Source organism: Lampetra planeri, chromosome 2 (genome assembly GCF_965212315.1).
Source record: "Lampetra planeri chromosome 2, kcLamPlan1.2.h2, whole genome shotgun sequence".
In the NCBI taxonomy this organism is placed as follows: Eukaryota; Metazoa; Chordata; class Hyperoartia; order Petromyzontiformes; family Petromyzontidae; genus Lampetra; species Lampetra planeri.
Genome location: NC_136108.1, coordinates 36,770,008 through 36,793,922, shown reverse-complemented (window position 1 = coordinate 36,793,922; position 23,915 = coordinate 36,770,008). Strand labels below are relative to the sequence as shown.

The following is a 23,915-nucleotide window of genomic DNA, read 5'->3' as shown; positions in this document are numbered from 1 at the left end:
ACCAATGCGCCCTGCAGCCACAAGAACGATCATTAACTTCACAAATTTCCCACGGTCGCATCCAGAATTGCATTATTTTCAAATATGCCAACAATGCAACAAAGTGCTGTTATCGGTGATGAACGTATTCTGAACTTTGGATAACTGAATTTACTGATGAGTACTTGTGTAGTGGACTGTGAGAGCGGATCGTAAACAAGGTTCTCCCGCTCAATCAAACGGTCAGGGTCAAATGGGGTGAGGTAGGATCCAAACGCCAGATTGGGAAGGACCAATCGGAGGGTTCCACAAGGTGGCCGGGGATTGGACAACCCGGCCACGAACAGGTATAAAAGCCGGAGCGCTGAGAGCTCTTAACCAGTTCTGCTACACGAAGACCCAAGTCGGCCGAAGACATCTAGGACCCTGGACCAAGCCCTCCAGCCCTTATCAGGGCTAGGGCTCAGTGTAACCAGTGGTCGGGGAGAGATCCCCTAGGTCCAGCCAGAGGACGCTGGGATAGCAGGGAGATTAGATAGCCTGCAAGGTCCGGAGGCTGCACCTCCTCAGGGTAACGGGTGAGGGGACCATATACCCATTTGTGTGATAGACTGTATTAATACAATAAACAGTGTGTGCCATAAAGAAGTTTATAAGTCCGTCCTTTACAACACTACACTTGTAATTTCGACTCAAGGCCGCTGTATTGGGTCCAGTGATTGCGTTGTGGGTAAACACAGCTCGTTATGATTGCTGTCATTCCTCCCATTCCCAATGAAATGTCTCTTCCTATCATTTATCAGCACCTCCGATTAGCACGTTTGGTTTCATACGATACGAAAGAAGTTCAACATACATACATTTATTTAGTTATCCAGCGAACCACGAATCTCCACTTTTTCATGAGGGTTCGTCATTAATATGCAAGGTCAATTACATTGAAAGGAGCATTTTATATATGGGAGAAAACTAAAGTACCCAAAGAGAATCCACATGGGAGACTTAAAACGTGTGCAGATGGGTTCACAAGCATATATTGCAATATCCTCACCACCTTGCAGCCTCAGTCAGTGTGGGAGTATCACAAACCTGTAATCCATCCTTTGTCTACAAAGCCCTGGATTACACAATTATGCTCTCCTCCAAATGGCTTTGAGACACTCGTGACATATTGAGTGCAACACCAACACTGAGACATCTTGCATTTTTAGAAGGTAAAATGTATTTTATTTTATATTATTTTATTTCTACCTACACGACTTTACCGAAAAAACCAAAGAGTATGGATTCATGCAGTCAGGAAAGCTTCAAATCAAGATTAAAATGTATCAATTTAAAGCTGTATGTTGAAAACAGGAATGCATGGAACTTAATGACATGATCTGGACCACATTTATTACACTTTGAATTACAACCTTGATCAGCGTGGAATGCAATTTCTTTCTTATTTTATAAACACACACAGTGCGCTACTCCGAAACAATTATTCATATATGAATGGACAGGGTGCAACCCGGAGGGAAAGGAATCACGCCAAGTGCCCTCCAATATGTATCGTGCTTGACACGGCGTTGTGCCCATCATACTGGTTGGCTCGTACGCTGGCTTCACACACATACGAGCACAAGTCAAAACTGCTTAAAACCATCATGGTAATTGGCTTTGATAATAAATAAACTATGGCAGCCGAAATTCAAGTTTTAACCGTTTTGGCAGGGCAGAATGAAAATTGCCCTCAAAACCATCCTCATGTGCAGTCACATGCGATCACAATTTGCAAAACTCTGAACATGTTCTAGTGTTTGGTTAAACTTCTCAAAAAAATGACCAAACTACGTGAAGCACTGTCACTATTTCTCAAAATCTTTTTTTACCAAGCTTGCACAAAAGCCTCTAATTTTGAGACTGACAAAAATCAGACAAGAGGGCAGCCACTGACACTGCCTAAAAGGACAACTGCCACAGGAGCAAGACGGTGATCCTGCGTAATTGACATCGTAACTTTTTGGAAACAGCTCAACTCTGCTGACAAAAAAAAATGTTGCATGCGTCGTCAAACGGCCTCCTCGCAGGTACGAATGTGGAGTCAACAGCGTCCTGTGCACTGGTCTTCATACCTGCGATGAATGGGGTCTACACGGTACGCTCTCATGGACCACCATGACAACTCAGTGTGCAATCAGACCTGCTCACAACCATGGACTCGAGACGCAAGAGTGGTTGCGATTTTGCTGAAATTAAGTTAAGGACAGTGTAACACGCAGTGCAATATCAAGGCAAAGTACAGAGGGGCCCGGCATGCCGCCGTGCTGCCCGAGGCAGGAGTTCCGCCCGCAGCCAATATCATGCCTGGCTTGGTTTTATACGTCTTTACACAAACGTGTAAACACAAACGTGTAAACACGTGCACAACTTCCAGCTGTGTCCACCAGCATGTATACGGAGCGTTTTATATAAAACATTATTCAATATGGAACAAAAAGACTTTTATTAAACATTGATGTTTTTGTCTATAAGGTTTGCCAAACAGGTGTGCTTCTATGTAAACAAGCCAATGAGCACAGCAGCAAAGCCACTGAAGTTCATGAAGAGAATGTGATTGAATGTGGGTTTTGGAAAACGCACTGGTGCATGGACACTGTATTCACTTAAGCAACCGTAGAAAATTTAAAACGGGATGGTAACTGGAGTGGGTGCGCAAGAGGCCTTTACAGCAAAGGACAGAGTGGTCAAGTTAAAACATATGGCAACAAAGCATGTGCAAACAACTGTTAACAGTGTTAAACAGAATTCCTGCTTTGGCAAATGTTACAAGGCTGTGTTAAGACTAAATTACACCATTCTCTACAGCTACATACATTGCAATATGATAATCGCTAAGAGTATGGTTAAGATTAATCTATTTACTTTGTTATTCTTTTTGCCATTTGGCTATTTTCTATATGTAATCACACAAAGGCTTACCTAACACCATCATGTGCCAGACTCCTTTAAACAACATGTGCTATTAACAGCCAACGGAAGCCGACTTAAAATCGACCTCCACAGCAATACAGATGCTCCGTCTCAGACTCCACGAGCTACTCTCATAAGGGCTCAAGGTCCCAAAGGTGACGTGCAGGTATAGGGGTTCAGGTTAGACACATGGTGAGTTTGGGCGTTGAAGTTATAAGAAGGGTTAGCATTTGGGCTAAGTGCACAATTGGGGCAAAGCGAAAGGTTAGGTGCAGTGTTGTGGTTCAAGGTGCAGGGTTTGTGCTCAGCATAGGAGTAGGAGTTCCAGTACAGGTTCATTCATATGGCCAGCCATTGGAGTCGAGTGATTGTTAAGTGCTAGGGAGATGACACAAGCAGCTGTTATGCTAGTGGATTGCCGTAATGCCAGTGGATTGGCGGCAAGCCCGTGTTCCCATTTCATCCTCCCCCATCCCCACACGGAGCTGGCAAACACTCACGATCGCACTTGTGTCGCTAAGATTAAAGGTAGACGCAACCCAAATAAACCAACAGCTCTTACTTTGTGGATACACACCAAAGCGGTGTGTCCCAGGTCATCCAACGCAATCGTGCAGTGTTATACACAAAACGCTTTGAAGTCATGGTCAAGCATGCCACTATAGATCTAGTGCCAATGGCACATTGGTGTTGTAAATAAGTGTATGGGAGTGATGTTACTAGTGTACATTTTAACCCTTTCCCATTCCGAGAGGTCTGCAAGTTGCAGGGTGGGTCTCGTTCACCGCCAAATCTCGGAACGCGTAAGCGGTTAGAGTAAATTTGATTTAGAGGCATAGCGCTGCTGTTTTTAAAGACATTGTACCATACTCATCGCAGAGAACTGTAGCGACAGGACCGCACTCAATGATAGCTGGCGCCAAACTGTGCCACATGCCCTCCCGTGTGGCCTTTCACTTCCGATTCCGTTCGAAATGCATTCCTTTCCGATGACGTACACGTATGATGGGAATGGGAAAGGGTTGTGTATTTTCTCAATAATGTAGCTTTAAATTCACGACAGACTGCCTGGGACACGCCACAATCTACAAAATATATTCATTTATTTTAAATTGCAAATTTCATTTTAACCCAATCACTTTGCCTCTACCCCCTGAGAAAAAAAGCCTAGCCCTATGCACACCAACGTCATCGTATTGTGAGAGATTATCTTCACCTCCCTACCCCCTCCTCCTTCCATATCGCCCAGGCCGAGTGTTCACGATCCCAACGGCTACTTGGTTGCCTGCCATATGATGATGCCCACGATGGCCACAACAACCGCCAGCACGACAAGAATGATGCAGATCTTCTTACGCGATGCGGTCTGCCGGGGAAGAGGGGGGGGGTGCAAAGAGCGGATGCACACGCACAAACTTTAACACACACCTGGACACATTCCCCAACCCTTACCTCCAGAGAATATCCAGGTGTTATTGGTTTGGGTTGCGAGGTGGTCAGAGAGAAAAGACAACAATTGAATCCATCTGTAGTGTGAGAAGTCACTGCCTTGTATATATTCTCCAGGTATATTGCTGTTTCCTTTCTTAGGAATACTGATGAATGGAATGGCTGAGCATTCCAATGCAGAACCCTCCTGGAAATGTGAAGTTTTCCTAAGAGGGCATTATCATATTATCATAATCACCGTAATATCTGCAATCTACTGTCAGATGAAGATACAGCAAGGCTTTATTGCGTGATAAAACGACATTACCATGAGTGGAAGAGGCAGTGATTTTAATTTGTGAGCAGCATTAAGATCAGTGTGGCTCGTAACAGGGTAATTTAAGCAACTACTATGCATCTGCATATATCTCCGCATTGCTACCGACACTGATTTTTGGCTGAGATGATCTAGGGGAGACCAAAGTCTTATTCACATTCCAATTGCCATTGCTTTACATCAAGGGCCAGAATTTCAACTTATAGTTATACACACACCGGCCCACAAAGTTGACTTGCTAGCTGATGAAAACTAGTACCATTGTCTTATCTTTCACATGTTTTGTATTCTTTCAATTTTGTACTGTATTTGTGCATAGACGTTGTATTGTCTTTCTTGTACTGTCCTCACTTTTGTACTATCTCGTCTGTAGTATAATTGAATGTTTTAAATTTGTGCCGTGTATTGTTCTATTTTGTCCGACTAATTTTTGTACCCATCACATTAACCAGAGGTTTTTTTGGGGGGTTAGATTGCGTAAATATACGTGTCGTTAAAACCCACCACCACCCGACACAGCCAACTAGCAAGCGTCGTCACTAGTACAGCACACCGGTGTGTTGGAGAGCCAAGCTAAAACATTTACAATCCGAGTACGACGTTTCGCCAGTAATTACAACTAGCTTCATCAGGCGACAGCCAGATTTGTGGATACGTCCACCTGTTTCGTTCCTTATATAGAGGCGTAAATGTGGTGACCACACTTCTGCGCTCTTGCGCAAAGTGGGGGGGGGGGGGGATTAATGAGCCAACGTACATTATGCATGTGCATGCGAGCCCTTCTAACCAAAAACAAACCTCTACAGTGAGGGAAAAAAGTATTTGATCCCCTGCTGATTTTGTACGTTTGCCCACTGACAAAGAAATGATCAGTCTATAATTTTAATGGTAGGTTTATTTGAACAGTGAGAGACAGAATAACAACAACAAAATCCAGAAAAACGCATGCCAAAAATGTTATAAATTGATTTGCATTTTAATGAGGGATTGAGAGGGGGTCAAATACTTATTTCCCTCATTAAAATGCAAATCAATTGATAACATTTTTGACATGCGTTTTTTCTGGATTTTGTTGTTGTTATTCTGTCTCTCACTGTTCAAATAAACCTACCATTAAAATTATAGACTGATCATTTCTTTTTCAGCGGGCATATGTACAAAATCAGCAGGGGATCAAATACTTTTTTCCCTCACTGTATCATGGATGATATTGATCATCACATTACCCATTTCTAAATGCCATGTCAGGGCAGGCATTAAAAAAATGCCATGGCATTATCATAATATGTGCATGTAGTTTGCAGATTAGAAAAGTGGACTTTTGCAAAAGAGATTTCATGCGTTTATTGTTTGTTTAAAGAATTGATTTCCATCCCCATTGAAAAAACTTCTCAGCATATGGCACAAAACACTTCTTTCCAGTTAACAGGCAAGGGTGCAGGAAACAATGCGGTCAAATGAATCGGAACGCCAAACAGAAATTGTAAAAAGAAACCAATTCAACTGAATTTAATGAGAGTAGCAATACGCATATTCCCACACCTCCATTTGGCTACATACTGTGTGAAAGAAGTTCAACATACATACATACATATTATACTTCTTACGTGTTAGAGGGTGACCTGTGGTAACACCGTAGCCTGACACGTGCAGCACTGGTACTCATGTTGAGGAAAATTCCTATTTTTTACATTTATTTAATATTTACGAATTTGAAAAATCTACATCAAGTGGAAAAAACCTACAACACAAGATCAAAACGCCAAGACGCTGTGCAAAGGAATGTTGTTAATTGTAGGGCGTCAGATTCACAGAGGTATAACAAGATCATGCAAGTCTGCAACGTGCATGAAAACATTGCAATCATGAGACGCCCAGAGACGAGGGATTAGCCAGTCAAGAGAGTGGGGAGTGAGGGGGCTGCTGGGCAGCCACTGCCACATGACAGGCTGACACAAAGAGAGCCCCTGCCACACCTGGTACTGTGCTGCTCGGCGCAATTGCTGGTTCGCCTGCTCCACATGCACCTCCGCAGTCTCCACGTTCGCCTCGATGCTGTCTGCACGAGGAACGCAGTAAGGGTTACAGCCGGGCAAAGCTGCACACACCTGCAATCCAGTGACTTGGAGAAGATTGGTACATCACGTAGGTTTGCAAAACTTCCAAACCTGTTGGGTGGCAACGTGGCTAAATGGCAGTACAGTAAGCATGTCCATGAACTTGTCGCTCCTCGTGTGAATTCTACCTAGGTGCTCCGATTTCCTCCCACGTGCAAGCCACTCATTAAAGATGTTGGACAAAAATCTGAATGTAGGACTCTCATGAAAGTCTTGGGAATGAGAGCCTTTCCTCGGAAATAATTGACAGTATACCAATGACTTGGCTTACACTGGGGAGGTCCAATTTAGTGGTGTTTCATTGCAATTAAATGTGGTGTCATCATCAGCCTTGATCATCTACTGCTAGATGAATGCCTCCATCTTATTTATATTTAGCAAAACTTTGCAGCCTTCTTTAAGTTCTTCAATAATTTTTGTGGATAACTTTCACCAATTGCTATGATGGTCATCAGCAAATATATGCATAGTCTATATTTTTGTTTATTTATTTTTCCAATCAAGGAAAATGTTGATGACAGCTTTGGTGAGAGGCAATCTTCTTGTAGGACACCTCTCCAATTTGAATGTTGCTGCTTTAATCCTGCCATCCAACTACAAGCTCTTCTAAGGTATAATGTACCAGTCCACTTACAATGGTACCATCACATTAACCATGTTATTTGTAATCTAAATTATTTTTAAATCTTAAAACCACAGATGACAACTCGAGACCAGCAGGAAAATGCCTGTGGCTTATGAACCGATTGCCTGAACAGAAAGAGCACCCAAAAACAAGTCAGCCTGGTCACTGCAAGGTGGTTAAACTGCCTGGCAGGGTCAACAATGGTGCACCGTGTACATATGGATCCTCACCAATCATGTCCCCCTGCTCATGGATCATGGTTCCCAGGTCCTTGAAGATCTGGTTGATGTCCATGATGTCAGCCTGGCAACCCATGAAATACCATCAGCTGCCGCTGGCCCACTTTCCTCTGCAAGGCCTCAGATCTTCCATAACGATATGTTTAGTTTGTTTAGTTTGTTATTGCGTAAAAACAAGACAAAATTCACGTGTTTACGATTTCCAGTAAATAGCACAGGGTTAATTGGCTAATTGTATGCAATTAAAGCATGATATCTATGATATGTTAAAGGAAACATCCGTTACGGAGTTCCTGCATGATTGCAATAAGTTGGCGGAAAATTTTATTTAATTTTTATAAGATAAAAACCATGAGAAATTATTACAAAAAAAGTAATGTAAGAATCAGTGACCAGCGATCAAGCACCTCAAGCATTTGGATGGCCACCTCCCTCTCTTTGATCTCCTCCAGGTCCTCCTCTGTGATACCCTCATCCTGCGCCTGTGACTGTAGCGTGCGATCCTCAAACCTGCAAACATACACACGTGTAAACAGGAGGTCATAGGTTCAATTTTCCTCCGGGTCCTCCGGTTCTTCCCTCCACATTTACAATCGTGCGTTTAAGGAGTATTTGGCTGCTATACATTTCCATGTGATAAGCCACCTCATCATTGAGCTGTCATTTGTGGCCAGGCCGCTTCTGAAGAGATATACAGCTCGTGGGCCTCACCTGGTAAAATCTAAATGTTTCTTAGTTTTTTTTGTTTGAATATGCATATATGAAGACGCACACACACAACGTACACACGACCATATAAACAAGAAGAATCGCATGCCACATGCAAGCACACAAAACATAAGTGTCCACAAGCACACGAGCTTGCACATCCACATGACCACACACACGTGAACCCACACGCAACCATACCATCACACGCACACACGCGGGCAGACACGCACAACCACACAATCACATACACTTCGGCATTCAGACATGCAAAAGAACATACATCCACCCACGTAACAAAACAGACAAAAGACACATGGACAAACAAAACCCCCTTTTGAACCATTGTCGTTAGCACTTCTTCTGCTGCAGCGGTATTTGCACTACGGTTTCACAGTGAACTCTTGCTCATTCAGGGCAACATAGTTATTGTTTAACCACGTATAAAAGGGGTGTAGACGGAGAACGTATTGTTCTGTTTTGATCATTTCTTCAATCGGTTGACTTGCTGATGTTTCGGTCACATGGGCACCAAGCTACTAACCCTTAAATAGTGACGAGCTGATAATACCATTGGATAATACCATTGATAATACCATTGATAATACCATTGATAATACCATTGGATAATACCATTGGATAATAATGAAACGTTTTGTTTACAGTTGCCAAGCACAGGCCTAAAAGGCCCAAAATGTAAAATGGCCAGCGACAAACAGCATGTGTCTTGAATGAAGTAAGGTTATAACTTGGGAAAAGACCACGAGCAAGAAATCTGCATAGTTATTCCACAATCTGGTTTAACTAACCAAACAGATTAGAGTTAACAGTACAAACGTTAAAAGCTAGCCAGTTGCTCTCAAAACATTCATAAAAAGGCCGTCGCTGATTGGCTGAGGTCTGCCGAGTCCACTTAGGAGCACTCCGATTGGCCGAAATCGGCAGCCGCGTGATATTGTAAACATATCGATAATCGAAATCTATCGTTAATAGAAACAATGGGACCCTATGGGAGGAGGATCATTTATCGATGGAACCACTGTACTACGGCTGTCATGTGCACGTGCTCCAAAACACAGCACTCAGTGTGGCTGCGAGCGCTGCTGCCGTGACCAGCCAGGTGGCGGAAGGAGTGCGGAGCCGTGCCCACCCCACACGCCAACCTTTGAATCCTCACTGAGAGCTGAACAGAATTAGACAATATCTGTTTGTGTGTCGAGTTAGGCTTCTTTTGCATGCGTTTGCTTTAATACACTGCATACCACTTCAAAGACAGTTGTGGAAAACGCACCTAAACCGCGGGAAAATATGATCATGCGTAAAGCCCGGCTTGAGCGGAAAGTTTGTGCATCTGCAACATCGTACTGTGCGGAAACACAAACCATCGTATTTATTATCAGAGACAACGAAAAGAGAAGACAATGGAAGTGAACGACAGAAGTTATCTATCATGATTTAAAATTTATTCTTCATAGAATGTTGTGCAGGTCATGTAATGCTACTCTAATAGATAACACTCAACTGTTCAATTGGGAGACGACAAAAGAGTTTGCCAATTATGTTCTGGCCTGCAGTGAAGCTGCCAAACATTGTACAAGCTACAGCAACACTTTAGATGGCTGGCTGAGATTTTACTAAACACATCTGCACAAAGAAACGACAAGTAATGTTACACTGTACCACCCACACATCTAGCATATAGCAAGCACAAACATTACTCCACACACTTAATTTCTTAGGAACAATATTGATCCTTTATAAATTCTCCTCCACTATTAAAAAATCCACTAGCATTTGAAGCTAAAATGTTACGTTATTGTCTGAAGTTTTCGTCTTGAAAAAAAAAAGTCCCCACTACTTCAGATTTCACAAAACAGAACCAGTTATGTCTGTGTTTTAAATCACCACTAAAGCAACACAACATGGTTTACTGTTCAGCACAAAGTTCCAAGGAACATTACCACGAATGTGTTTCATTCTTTTTCATTACATTTATGTAAAAACACCCATGGATGCGAGCTGGAAGAGGCAGCGCCCAACATAATTCCAACTGCTCGCTCACGCACGAGATAGCCCAGTGCTCGCTGCTCAAAGACCTCGGGTGGCTTCAAAGTGCCGGCCCTTCCAGATGGCTGTGTTTATGAATTATTCTGAGCAGGGCGTTAGCAAAACCAAAACCAGACACGAAGGCCGATCGACACAGAGCACTCCACACAAGGCGGTGGGTGGTAGCGCACCCCTGCCTCCATTATTCCTTTTTTACAAAAAGCAAACAAAGACAGAAAAAAAATACTGAACAAATATTTACGTACATAGCACGTCACTGTGCGGTTGGGTGCATTACGTTAATGTTCCCTTAATGTGTGGTCTAGGAATGAAAGTTTGGTTTACATACAAGTTTTTGTGTTTATAGGTCACGTGTTATCAACGGCATTACTGAAACAGTTTCGGACATTGTGTTCATTATGGGCCCCATCACTTTCACGATGTCAAGAGTGGTCTTGTGATGCACGGTGTGTGCTGCTGCAGCCGACACAGCTGGGCCATGCACACACATGCCTGTTTATCGAGGAAGCAGTATAATCGTTATATTGCAATGTAAATTGCCATGGCAATATGTGCATGCTCGTGCAGTGGCATACAATGCAGCTGGCTGCATATGCTTGCAATTGTAAAGAGAGTTCCCCAATGGGTGTAATGTTCTGCTGACGGGTCTGCACTCACCCTTCCCCGACATTCACCAGGTGTCCATCCCGTGTTGCAGTTTCGTCCAAATAGTTTCCCTGAGTGAGCCACACGGGAGGAAGGGGGCAAAGATGGCATTACTCATGACGAATCGGAGACCTTGAATCCCAACCGCTGCCCTTAAAGCGAACTCTCTCACTTGCCCGTAGCATTGCCAGAGTGCGGAGCGGCGCTATAAACACTGACTCCCTGCTCCATCCGCAAGGACTGCACTGCTCCAAAAATGGCATCTTTTAACCATGGGACTTTGCACACACTGCTTTAACACAGCAACGGGTTTCAAGTAGCTGATAAAGAAGCATTGTCACCACTCAGTGTTATTGACGAGGGAATCTAAGGAAGAGACAGTGTAAGCAATGTAAAGTCTACAGATTCAGTTTTAAATAATATAATTGATAACAAGAATATAAAATTATTCATTTAAAATGTTGTGCAGGACGTTAAGTTCGTCAGTTTGTATTTTTTCAATGTTAAACTACTTTTTCTTGTTTCACATGACTTATGATTTCGTATAAAAATTGTATCAAATCACTTGCTCAAGTGAATGACTTAAAATATAATTCTATGCTGCCCATGATGCACAAGTACACACAAGAAAACATTCAGCACCGTCAACACTGCTTTGTTACAGAACACCATAATGTAGACTAAAGATGATTTTTAAAACGGAGCCTGAAAGGAGTCAAGTCAAAATGATTTGCTGCTCAACTGAGTATTGACGCAGTGGACATCTCCTGTTATCATCACTAAGCCAGTGGCAAAAATTCCATGTTCCAGTGGCAGGGACAAGCGTCTCCATAAAATGCAACCCAAACAAATAATAGCGACAGTGTGCCAGACTGTCCGACAATTGCAATCAGTCTGAAGCTTAATTTGCGAGAAAAAAAGAAACCAGTTCTAGCCACTAACACCACCAGCGCCCTCTAGTGGCGCCACCACTGCACGGACAAACTTGCATGGGAGAAATGTCAGTGACATGACCAACTTTTAATTATTTTTTCACATGAACCAAACTTTGGGCACGACTTAGATAGGACAGAATGCAGAGCGAAGTGATACATCTGCAAAATATAATTTGTGTTTTGAGATGTCGTCCTTTAAGAATAATAACATTCGGAAAGCATGGATGCCTGTATGTGGGTGTGGGGTATGTAGATTGCAGGCGTGCGGTTGTGTATATTGCGCATGTGTGTATAGGGCATATCTGCAAGGATCATGATTTGATTCCAGAACCAACGTTTTTTTGTTGTTGCAACTATGGTGAAAGTGCCACCTCTGGTGACTGCAAATGCAACTGCTTATAAGCGCAAATGTAGGAGACAATGGGGGGAGGGAGAGGGCAGAGACAGGGGGAAAGAGGGAGGGGGAGCTGAAATCAAGGGCGCAGTCCAAGTGTGTTAGTCATTGGGGGGAAGAAGAGGGTAGAGATACGGGAGATAGAGGGAGGTACAAGCAGTGTGTTAGACAATGAGGGGAGGGAGGGGCAGAGACAGGGGGGGAGAGAGAGGGGGAGGGTAGAGATAGGGGAAGAGAGGGGGGTAGAGATGGGGGGGGGGGCATTGCACCTCGCTACACACATCCACACGGACGGTAGAGGTTGACAAGAAAACACAAATCAAGTCATAACCCAAAGTGATTGATGACATCTTTCCAATGATGCCGCGTTTAAAACCGTCGTCTCGGTTGAAATTGTGTCCTTGTCTGTATATATGGATGGCTTTGTTAACGAATCTTTGTTGATAGCCAGTTGGCTTGCAAAGTACCTTCGTCTTAGAGAAATACATTTCGTGTGAGCCAGTCGCATTAAAGTAATGATCAGCCACGGCAGCAGTATTGGTCCTGCCGCGTTTCAGATCTGCCTTATGTTAACGAACACGGTCCGAGACATGTCGTTTAGTTGCCCCAATGTAACTGCTGCCACAGATACAGCTTAGTTTGTAGACGCCAGGATATTGCATGTCAGGAATCTTGTCCTTCACAGATGGGATCAGATCACGAATTTCATGCACCGTGTTAAATCGGACCTGGATCTTGTGTTTATTCAAGATTTTAGAAATATTTTTGGTAATCCCTGCTATGTAAGCCAAGGTGATGGTTTTGAATGGATCTTCAGATGGCTCCTTCCTCAGTTGGGGTGATGGCTTTGCGGATTGTGTACGGTAGTCAGACTATCCATTCGCCTTGAGAGCCTGGTGTACGTGTTTGAGTTCACTAGTCAAGTGTTCAAGGTCGGAGATACATTGAGCTCGATGGTGTAGCGTTTTGATGAGGGAATTCTTCTGGGATGGATGGTGTTGGGAATCAGGTTTTAGGTAGGCATCAGTATGGGTTACTTTCCTGTCGACAGAGTGGCTCAATGAGCCATCTGGTATCTTTTTGATTAGGACATCCAAGAAAGGTAGCATGCCATCCTTTTCTTCCTCCATGGTGAATTTGATTGCTGGGTGTATGGAATTTCAGAGCCGGTCGGCCATGTGGCCAGATGACAAACGTGTCATCCACGTATCTCTTCCACAAGGACGGGCATAGAGTGGAAGCCTGGATGGCGTCCGTCTTAAATTTTTCCATGAAAATGTTTGTTTGTCGAATGTTCCATTCCAGGTGAAGTATGTATTGGTGAGGCAGTGTCTCACCAGAGCTGGTACATCAGCATGCAGTCCTTGTTGGACCAAATCTTCAATTATTGCAATGGTATCGGGTACAGGAACTTTGGTGAACAAAGAAACTACATTGAAACTAAGGAGCAAATCACCTGGGGACAGAGAGATGTCTTTAATTGACGATACCAGGTGAGCTGAGTTAAGTACAGAAGAGGTGGTCTTACCAGTGAATGGCTGCAAGTTCTCAGACAGATATCGGGCCAGTTTGTAGGTGGGTGAGCCAGTGGTGGAGACGATGGGACGAAGGGGTAGTACCTTCTTTATGGATTTTTGGTAAGCCATCTAATCTGGGTGGTATAGCAGCAGAAGGTTTTAAGGAGAACTGTTTGGTCTGTTCAATTAATTAAGCTGAATCCGTGATAATACTGTTAGTTTTTGTAACGAGGCTGTTGGTGGGATCTCTTAATTTTTGTGTAGCTACCATCATTAAGTAGGTCCAGAATTTTGTTATTGTACGTGTTTTTGTCCATGATGACCGTGGCATTGCCCTTGTCGGCTGAGAGGATGACGGTATCCTCCCTCTTTTTTAATTGAAATAACTCAAAGCGCCCCTCCTTACTACTGATGTTGCCGACTGGTATTTTAGCACTTGTGAGGGTTGCAGCGATTTCAGATCTTGTGACGTCTGCAGCGATGTGTCCCAAACCCTTAAGAGCTACATCGACCTGAGCAATAATGTCATCCACTGGTATGTGTTTGGGGGTGACTGCGAAGTTCAATCCTTTAGCCAAAACCGACTTTAGACTATCAGAAATTGGGCTATTACTCAGATTAATAACAACCTTGTCAACGTCTAACTTTTTAATGTGTAGATCTGGTTTCTTCTTTCAGATTATCTTCACATTTAGCTGACATTGTAGCGGCTGATGAAGCGGTCATGTTATCTAGATGTTCCCAATGAGATGTAGACATTTTTTCTGTCAATGTTAAGTGTGATTTTAAGAGTGTCTTGTCTACATGATCCAGTTCAGCGCGGAGCAGTCTAATTCTCGAGATCAGGGCCAAGCTCATCTGTTGCCGAGCCCCTAATCCAATTCCTCCACTGGCTTCCAATCCAATCCTAAGCCAACTACAAACTCACTCTCACCATTTTCAAGACCCTTTCACAGATTTACCCAAGCCAACTTCTCCCTTTAAATTCTTCTGAATTCCACCCCTTCACACATTCACTGCCCTTCACACATTCACTGCTCAAGTACCTATGCCTTCTGGCAAAAACCTCAAATGCCCACTGCTCAATGAGAAGCTAGTCCTACTCTGCTTCTACCACAATGGTCTGAAATTCCCTACCCATGGGAATTCATGCTGCCTACTCCCTGCCCCAATTAAAGTCCAGTTTCAATACTATCATCTTCTTCACTGCCATTGACCATTTCCTATTAATAAAATAATTTCAATCGTACCTTACTTACAAAATATAAATACCTCCATTTTTGTGACTATGATGCACGTCCCACTCTTTCAACAATGTATTGCACTGTATCTGTACTGCAGGAGTGAGTGTGTGGGGGCAATGAAATGGGCATGCGTTGGGCCATGTGGCTGATGGTCTCACCCCCTGGGACTGCCGCGAGTTGGCCCGGGCACGTGCCACGCTCTCGCGCTCCCGCTCGGCAGCGCGTCGCTGAGTTGTCTGGAAGTTGTTTAGCGCCGTTGAGAACTCGTTCATCAAACGATCCCGCTGGATCTTCCTGTGCCGCTGTGTGCCGAGCGAGGATGACATGACCACCGTAATCATGGACATCTGTGTCAACTTTCCATCACTTAATTTCCGATTAACATACCCTCATTGTCTTTTTAAATATTTTCTTATTAAACGATAATTCCAGTAAGCAGCTAAGGCATAGCGCCTGCTTTAATATAAATCCCAGCAAAAATCTGGTCCTATACACAGCAATATGCCAGCACAATAATCCATATCCGTATAATTGCAAAAATACAGTGCATCCATCAAGCAGTATAAATAGGTAAACGAGTAAGTTGACAGACAGGTTGTGTGAGGTGGTGGAGTAAAATGTGGGTATTCCTACTTCTTACAAAATATCTAATTAGCATGGAAGAGTTGACCAAAAACCCTACACAGCTCTCTCGCGGAAGCCCTTCCACCAGCAGTGGTGTCAGCATGCAACTGCATGGGTGCATCTTTGATTTTTTTAAAAGTGTACTATTAGGTCTTATTTTGGAATCAACACATGCAAGAATAAGGGACAAAGTGTTTGCTTGACTGAAATAGTGCAAGTGCTCAGTCGGTTATCTACGACAGGAGCAGTGAAACCTTACCTGCTCAGACTGGCTCGAGGGTGTAGGCAATGAGCCCAGGTCCTTTAAGTATTTATTGGTTTCTTTAGCAAGTTGGTTTGCGCTTTGTTGCAGCTGTTGCCTGCAAAAAAAAACAAGGTTTTTAACCTGTAGTTTCACATTTCTATTGCACTGATGAACATATGAGAAATGAATGCTTCAAAGAAATCTGTGACACCAACATGTTTCAGGTAAAAAAACTTTGTGAAAATATGAAAGCTGAGATTAATATTATGCAAGTACAATTGTTTCACCAATGACCGTGCAATTAAAGGAAAGCTGTACTAACAAATCAGACATCTCTTCTTGGCATGTACTGATGCTGTGTTCATGGGTGAGGCGTTGATGAACAAGACTTTTAAGTGAGGGTGATGTCAAAGTGTTCTAGAAACATCACTGCATTGATGCCGTATTCAAAGTGAATTATTATATTTGTTGACACAGGAACGCCTGACCGAGTCACAAAGACTCTTTCTGGAAGGTCCTATGTTTTCACAGAGGCGGTGACGAATGTTGTTTCTCGATTAATGAACTTGCAAATACTTTTTCAAATGTGGCAAATTTGGACCATGTTGGCACACAAAGGCCAACTGTACTTTGAATTATGTCACAGAATCTTTAATTTTCACTAGGAAGGCGGTGCATATTTTATGTAGGGTTGTTAAAATCATCTGATTTTCAGAGCAAGTAATCGATTCTCAAAACGGTTACCAGTTATCATTAAACAAACGTCATTTAATGGATAATACACCTGCAGTATTAACCAGGGCAGCCTGTCAGATTCGAACTGTGAACATCTGAAACTAGCGGTAAGAGCGCTACCACTCAGCCAAGTCACCACCAATGAGGGAATAACATAACTATAGATCTAAAATGATGTGCTTGACAATGAATTTAAATACTCTTCTCACAAACGATGGTTAAAATCGCAGCAGACAACCCTTTTTATGCTATGTCTCCTCTACATCTGCACAATGTGTTCAGTAGTTATAATAGTGACCATATTGAGTAGGCCACATTCAATACACAATCACTGTGACCAGAGAAAAAGGTACGTACAGACGCTCTAACAGATGTGTGGTATCTTGTGCGGTCCCCAGCTGACTGACCAGCTTCTGGATCTGAGCAGCTGTCACACACGAAGAGGCAGAATAACAACAACAAAACATTTAACACAAAACACAGCCCAAGAAACAAACATTGTAAGTAAATGTATCCAATCTGTGTCCCGCGGTGTTAGAGATTAGGTTAATTTTTCAATAGCGACAAAAAGGGATTTGAAAGTGAATTGCAGGTATGCCACCTTAGCCTGCTATAGTGATGTCACGATGATGAGATGATATTGGATTAAAACGTGCAGCAATTGTACTGCAAAGGCATCACTGGAGCATAGACGGTGGCAAACCTTCATGACATGTTCATCTTATTTCTCTTTGTAAAAAGACTCCAACTCAAGCTGAACACCTGAGGACACAGCCGAGATAGAAAACCGATTATTTAGGCTGGAAACTCCTATAATTAACATATCTTTGTAACCAAACCCAGATGAAAATCTGAGAGGCAAATACAGACAAGTCAAAGTGGGTCTATGGAGGGAGCAGTCACATATCCGAGTGGTGAGATGTGCAGACAATGTGCAGCGACACCCACTGTTCTGCGAGATCTTCTGGATGTTGGTGCTGATGATCTGGGCGAGTCCGCTGAAATCCAGGTCGCCATTGGTGGCCTGACGGTACGAGGTGTAACCCCCATCGCTGCCTGGAAATCCTGACATAGCTGGGGAATGGAGAGCTGGGGGGAGAGAGCGTCGGTGGCAGCGTTAACTGTCGTCCTGTCAAAAGTAGCACTGTCATGCAGAACAACTTACTTCAGCCACGCCATTTGAGCACGTCCCCTTCTTCAGACCACAGCTCCCAAAAAGAGTGAACAATTTAGATTTGTACTATTTTACTAAGTACTCTATATTTATCATTAGCGAGTAAAGTCATATCATACAAACAATTCAATTCAGACCTTTTGCAGCTATCAGGGTACCGTGTAGTATCAGAACACCACCAAAGAAATGGGTCAAAGAAATCCGTGATCAAAAAGTCTGGGCAGAGAATGAAAGAAACCATCAAACCCTGAATGAACCAACACTGGAAATAACCCATGTGGTAAAGAAACACAGCCAGAAGAAGTGTGCTTCACAATATGTGAGCTCGTGTTAGGTTTTGGTTGGACACAATAAACCCATTTTCAGAAATTACTGTGCTAGAGCGCAGACCACTTTTCAGCACCCCATACTTCTTCAATCGCTTCAAAAGGCCTAGTCAAGTGTTTGTTTTGCATGTCAAACCAAAATTCTCGTCAGTGCTGATCTGAGGTAGAATTTTCACCATAAATCAGCTAGCATCCGTACGGTACGAAAGAAGCTCAACGTACACATTTAATACGTAGGCTTTCGCGACCAATATCATCAATAATAGAGCTTTTTGGGTTAGATCGCGTAAATATATAAATGTGTCGTTAAAACCCGCCACCACCCGACACAGCCAACTAGTAAGGGTTGTCACGTAATCAGAACGTGCCAATTCGTCACTAGTACAGCACTAACCGGTGTGTTGGAGAGCCAGATTGTCAATGTTGTGGCTTGGCTCTCAAACACACCGGTTAGTGCTGTCCTCGTGACGAATTGGCCACGTTCTGTTTACGTGACATCACAACCCTTACTAGTTGGTTGTGTCGGGTGGTGGCGGTTTTTAACCACACATTTATATATTTTCGCGATCGAACCCAAAAACCTCTATTATGAATACACATATAGCCACCTCACATTGGCTTTATAGTATCTAATGTTACACTGTAGATCATATACTATATGTTGCTTATACCACTGGATGAAGTCCTCAGCGCAATGCGAGTTGTGGTAGAAACATTTCAGAGAATGTTGTCTTTGCCTAAAACTCGCCGCTACTTCAAACAAGTCGAGTACTGTACCGTAATGTACCAGTGAACAAGCTGGGTTGAGGGATGACATCAACTTCACTGAGGGCATGAGGAGCTGGGAGGAGGGCCGTGAGAGTGTCAACCAGGATACACACCACTCCGAACCATGACGACAGCTCACGCGCACTTACGAAACTTAACACGCAAGCACTTTTACTCTTAACAGCGGCAAACCGAATGCCGTGTTAAACAAAAGTGCTTTACAGTACTGTATAACACAAGCACGGACGCCAGGTGGCAGCCTTTCACCGTTTGTCATTGAATTAAACACAAGCAATGATTAGCCATGTCGTATATTGCGGGTAATTGTACCAACAGCGTGTACAGTACTTCGTTAAATGACTATAGAAATCGTTTTTTATGCTTTGTATTTCTTCATCTCTCGCAATCATGGGACGTGGTAAACATGAGCATCCGTACACAACTGCAATATACAAAATAACTGAAAACACATATAAACCAGTGCTGCAGATATTCTGAGGAAGGCCACTACATGAGATGTAACCGATTGGACTGTACTACAGATGCTTTTCGAATCATTCGCCTCTTGAGACTCTACGTTATGTTCTAGTTGTTCAGCAGTGCATGTGTTATTTAGGTTGATGGTGGCAAATGTCTCATCTTGTTTCCAGCCCAACGCCAATATAGCCCCTTACGTTACGTGAAGTGGAAAATAACATACTGTACCGGTACAGGCCGTGTACACGCGCACGCTGCCATCGTGTATTGACAGACTGGCGTTCCGTGAGCCACTACTGCACGCGGGTGAGACTGCTGAGGCCGTGGTAAAAGCGACTTTCCATGGGCCATGAGCCAAGTCCCTCCATCGAGACGTGTACTGAATGCCCTATTCTACGTACAGACTACTCTACACACCGTACCGTAAAACAAGTACCGTGCAATTTACTATACACACATTACTACACATGCTAAACGACACACACAGTACGACAATCCAACACTATACGTGCACAATTCACGCATATTTATGTTGGACTTCTTTCGCACCGTACGTAGCCAACGGTGGGGAAAGGACAACTAAAAAAAACAGTTTTAAAGAAACGAGTTGTCACTCTAGATCAGGGGTCGGCAACCAAAACAACAAGAAGAGCCATTTCTTTCCAATTCGGTACAAAATTCAGTATTTCAAGAGCCGCAATGCATCTATGTACATACGTACATATCGTCAAGAAGCAGCCCGTAAAGAGCCGCATGCGGCTCCGGAGCCGTAGGTTGCCGACCCCTGCTCTAGATGTAAAAGTGCATAGCTTCCTAATGTCGGAAGAGGATCCAGACGGCCGCAGAAGCGCATCTGAAAATGCGCGATGCAGTGACCGTCTTTGATGGTGAGCCAAAAGTCATTGCGAGTATGACCGGAGATCGCGTGATGGTTTATGCCACTTGATGAGATCAGCAAGACAGCCGCGCGCTTGTGGGCAGCAACTTTGTGCAACCGGAAACCACAATGCAGCTCGGCGAGCACGGGACAGACATGGCGAGATCTTGCAGGAGCCGCCACGGCACGTGACAGAGAATGTGGCACGTGACAGAGATTGTGGCACGTGACAGAGATTGTGACACGTGACAGAGAATGTGGCACGTGACAGAGATTGTGACACGTGACAGAGAATGTGGCACGTGACAGAGATTGTGGCACGTGACAGAGATTGCGGCACGTGACAGAGAATGCGGCACGTGACAGAGAATGCGGCACGTGACAGAGATTGCGGCACGTGACAGAGATTGCGGCACGTGACAGAGATTGCGGCACGTGACAGAGATTGCGGCACGTGACAGAGATTGCGGCACGTGACAGATTTCGTCACCGTGACAGAGATTGTGTCACGTGACAGAGATTGTGGCACGTGACAGAGATTGTGGCACGTGACAGAGATTGTGACACGTGACAGAGATTGTGGCACGTGACAGAGAATGTGGCACGTGACAGAGAATGTGGCACGTGACAGAGATTGTGGCACGTGACAGAGATTGCGGCACGTGACAGAGATTGCGACACGTGACAGAGAATGCGGCACGTGACAGAGATTGCGGCACGTGACAGAGAATGCGGCACGTGACAGAGATTGCGGCACGTGACAGAGATTGCGGCACGTGACAGAGATTTCGTCACGTGACAGAGATTGTGGCACGTGTCGTACTAATGTTTTTGCCAGACGTCCCGTAGAGGAGTGAGTTGCAATATCGACCCTTGTCGACACGATGCCACACGCCACCGTGTTGGCTATGCCACGTCTCGATGAATGTTTCGTCGAACTCCGACATGAACATTGCAGGGCCTGATTATATTTTACACGGAGTGACCAAACGACATTCTGGTCGAGTCTGGTGCCGAGGCTCCGTAGAGGAGTCGGACACTGGATGCTGGAGTCTGCCACCGACTCACCTGATCCTCCCACAAATGTTGTTGCCTGAGCCCAACCAGCAACTCAGAGTTTCCAGGATTAAGCAGAGTATTGTAATATACACAAATACTGTGTACAGTACACACATTACGATACACAATGCGAAACACAATCATCTACAGTCATATTGTACATTGTACACACAACATAACACAAACACGATTCGTTGTTCAACGAGTTAATGCTCAAATGATCACACTATGTAACAATTTTTGTTCCTGGGTACTAAGTGTTATTTTTTATTGCTTATGCCTAAAAAGTATAGAAAAAGGCTATTATTAAACACAAACTTTGCTTTTGTGACCAGGACTTTATGTGAATCAAAGCCACAAATGCACCCCACGTTTTCTCATTGAAAATAGGTACATTTCTAAATATCACTGTCCTGGTCACAAAAGCAAAGTTTGTGGGGAATAATAGCCAATTACTGTACTGTTGAGGCATAAGCAATTAGGAAATAACACTTACTACCCAGGGACAATTGTCTTTGTTACAGTGCCACCATTACTATGGCGCTAATCTCTTGTTTACAACCACGAGCCAGTGGTGGAATCCCCAAATCCTGCGGTAAGGGAAAGTCGAGATCCACACTTTCATCAGACGCACGACACACGACACAAGCCGGAACCACACTGGGAGTCGATGATTAACCAGCCAGTTCCCGTCTCTCTTGGTCTCTCTCATCCACACGCCGCCCCCCCGTGTATCCTAAACAGACTGAACAAGTTGCTGTTAGCGAGCACCTTTGAAGACCGCGACGGCACAGCACCATGCCCGGCCGCCTTTGTCTCCCGCGTGGCGATGTTTACACACCGCACCAAGGACTCGTTTGGGGCCGAGTCGATCTAGAAGCGGCCCAGGACAGGTTCAGATAATACAATCGTCACTGGTGTTGGCCGTGAGCGGGAATCAAACCCGGGTGTCCAGATTCGTAGCGCAGCCCGTTAACCGCTACACTAGCGCCCCCCACCACACACCACACAAGACGACACTCCCCGTGGGGGCCCGGCCCGGCCCTGCCGGGGCGGCTCTGCCTTGGCTGGCAGGATATCTAGGCAAGACTGGGGACTCACCCGCCCAGCAAGGCCGCAGCGTCAGACAGCCACAGACGCCGATGGAAGCGCCTGGGGTATTGAACCACCGGGCAGGGGGGGGGGTGGTGTCGTGGGGGGCCGTGCGGGGACACGGACGTCGTCTGTCGCGTGCCTCGCCCCTCGCCGCCTTCTCCGCTTCTATTCACAGGCGGCGACGTCCGGACTCTGAGCAGCGACTCCGGGTGTGGGCGGCGTCACGTGGGTTCACGCGGCGTCAGGTGGGTTCACGTGACGTCACGGGGGCGGAGCCGCGACAGCGATTACACGCGGCGATTAATCAGAGCGTTCATCGATTACCCAAAACGCATATCGATTAATCAGTGATCGATCATCGATGAAGAAGAGGAGATGTCGATTCATCACAGTGGATATCGATTACTGAAAGTGGATATTGATTAATCAGAGTAGATTTCAATTAATCAGCAGATATCCATTCAAGAGTGGATGTCGATTATTAGAAGTGGATATCAATAAGATTTCGATGTAAAGCTTCTTTCGTGACTGCAGGGATTCATCTTCTTGGTTCTTTCGGTAAAGTCACGTAGAATGGAAATAATAAAATAATAAAAATAAAACATCATAAAATACATTTCGATTTAAAGCTTTCGTGACTGCAGGGATTCATCTTCTTGGTTCTTTCGGTAAAGTCACGTAGAATGGAAATAATAAAATAATAAAAATAAAACATCATAAAATACATTTCGATTTAAAGCTTTCGTGACTGCAGGGATTCATCTTCTTGGTTCTTTCGGTAAAGTCACGTAGAATGGAAATAATAAAATAATAAAAATAAAACATCATAAAATAATTCTCACGACGTTTCGGCCACAACGCAAGCAGCCGTCCTCAGATGAAGAACAGGTCTGTCGATAAGACAGAGTCTATATTCTTAGGTTTTTTCGGTAAAGTCACGTAGGTAAAAAACATTAAAAAGTTAAATAAAATGAAATAAAAATCACGGCGTTTCGGAGGCAACACAAGCTTCCGTCTTCAGGTGGTACCGTCACAGCCACGAAAGCTGTATCAAGTAAATGAGAGATTGCAGGAGCTACCACTCTGTTTATATTGTAGTAGAGTTACCCACTCGATATTCACAAACTCGGAGAGCAAATCGTTAACAAGGTTTTCCCGCTCAAACTAACGGTCAGGGTCTCACAAGCTGTGAGAGCTGACCGTAAACAAGGTTTTCCCGCGTGACCAAACGGTCAGGGTCAGATAGGGTGAATTGGGATCGAAAAGCATATTGGGAACGACCAATCATAGGGTTCCACAAGGTGGCCGGGGATTGGACAACCCGGCCACGAACAAGTATAAAGCCA

The 23,915-nt window shown here is 44.2% G+C and overlaps 1 protein-coding gene across 1 annotated transcript; it reads right to left on the bottom strand.

Moving 5' to 3' along the window:
* Positions 1 to 1,352: 1,352 nt before the first annotated feature.
* Positions 1,353 to 22,816, bottom strand: LOC144733171 (syntaxin-12-like). The gene is made up of 10 exons (XM_078614961.1): positions 22,576 to 22,816; positions 17,742 to 17,882; positions 17,151 to 17,220; positions 16,074 to 16,173; positions 15,349 to 15,492; positions 11,113 to 11,171; positions 8,088 to 8,190; positions 7,672 to 7,744; positions 6,676 to 6,758; positions 1,353 to 4,300 (listed from the first exon to the last, which is right to left on the bottom strand). Exons 2-10 carry the CDS (start codon positions 17,863 to 17,865, stop codon positions 4,208 to 4,210), a joined length of 849 nt encoding a protein of 282 aa, XP_078471087.1. The 5' UTR covers positions 17,866 to 17,882; positions 22,576 to 22,816; the 3' UTR covers positions 1,353 to 4,207.
* Positions 22,817 to 23,915: the final 1,099 nt, after the last annotated feature.

Coding starts and splice junctions, on each gene's coding strand:
- LOC144733171 (XM_078614961.1), bottom strand. CDS start 17,865: ATGTCAGGATTTCCAGGCAGCGATGGGGGTTACACCTCGTACCGTCAG. Junction 15,493..16,073: donor CCTCGAGCCAGTCTGAGCAG/GTAAGGTTTCAC, acceptor CTCGGCACACAG/CGGCACAGGAAGATCCAGCG. Junction 6,759..7,671: donor TGAGCAGGGGGACATGATTG/GTGAGGATCCAT, acceptor TTCCTCGTGCAG/ACAGCATCGAGGCGAACGTG.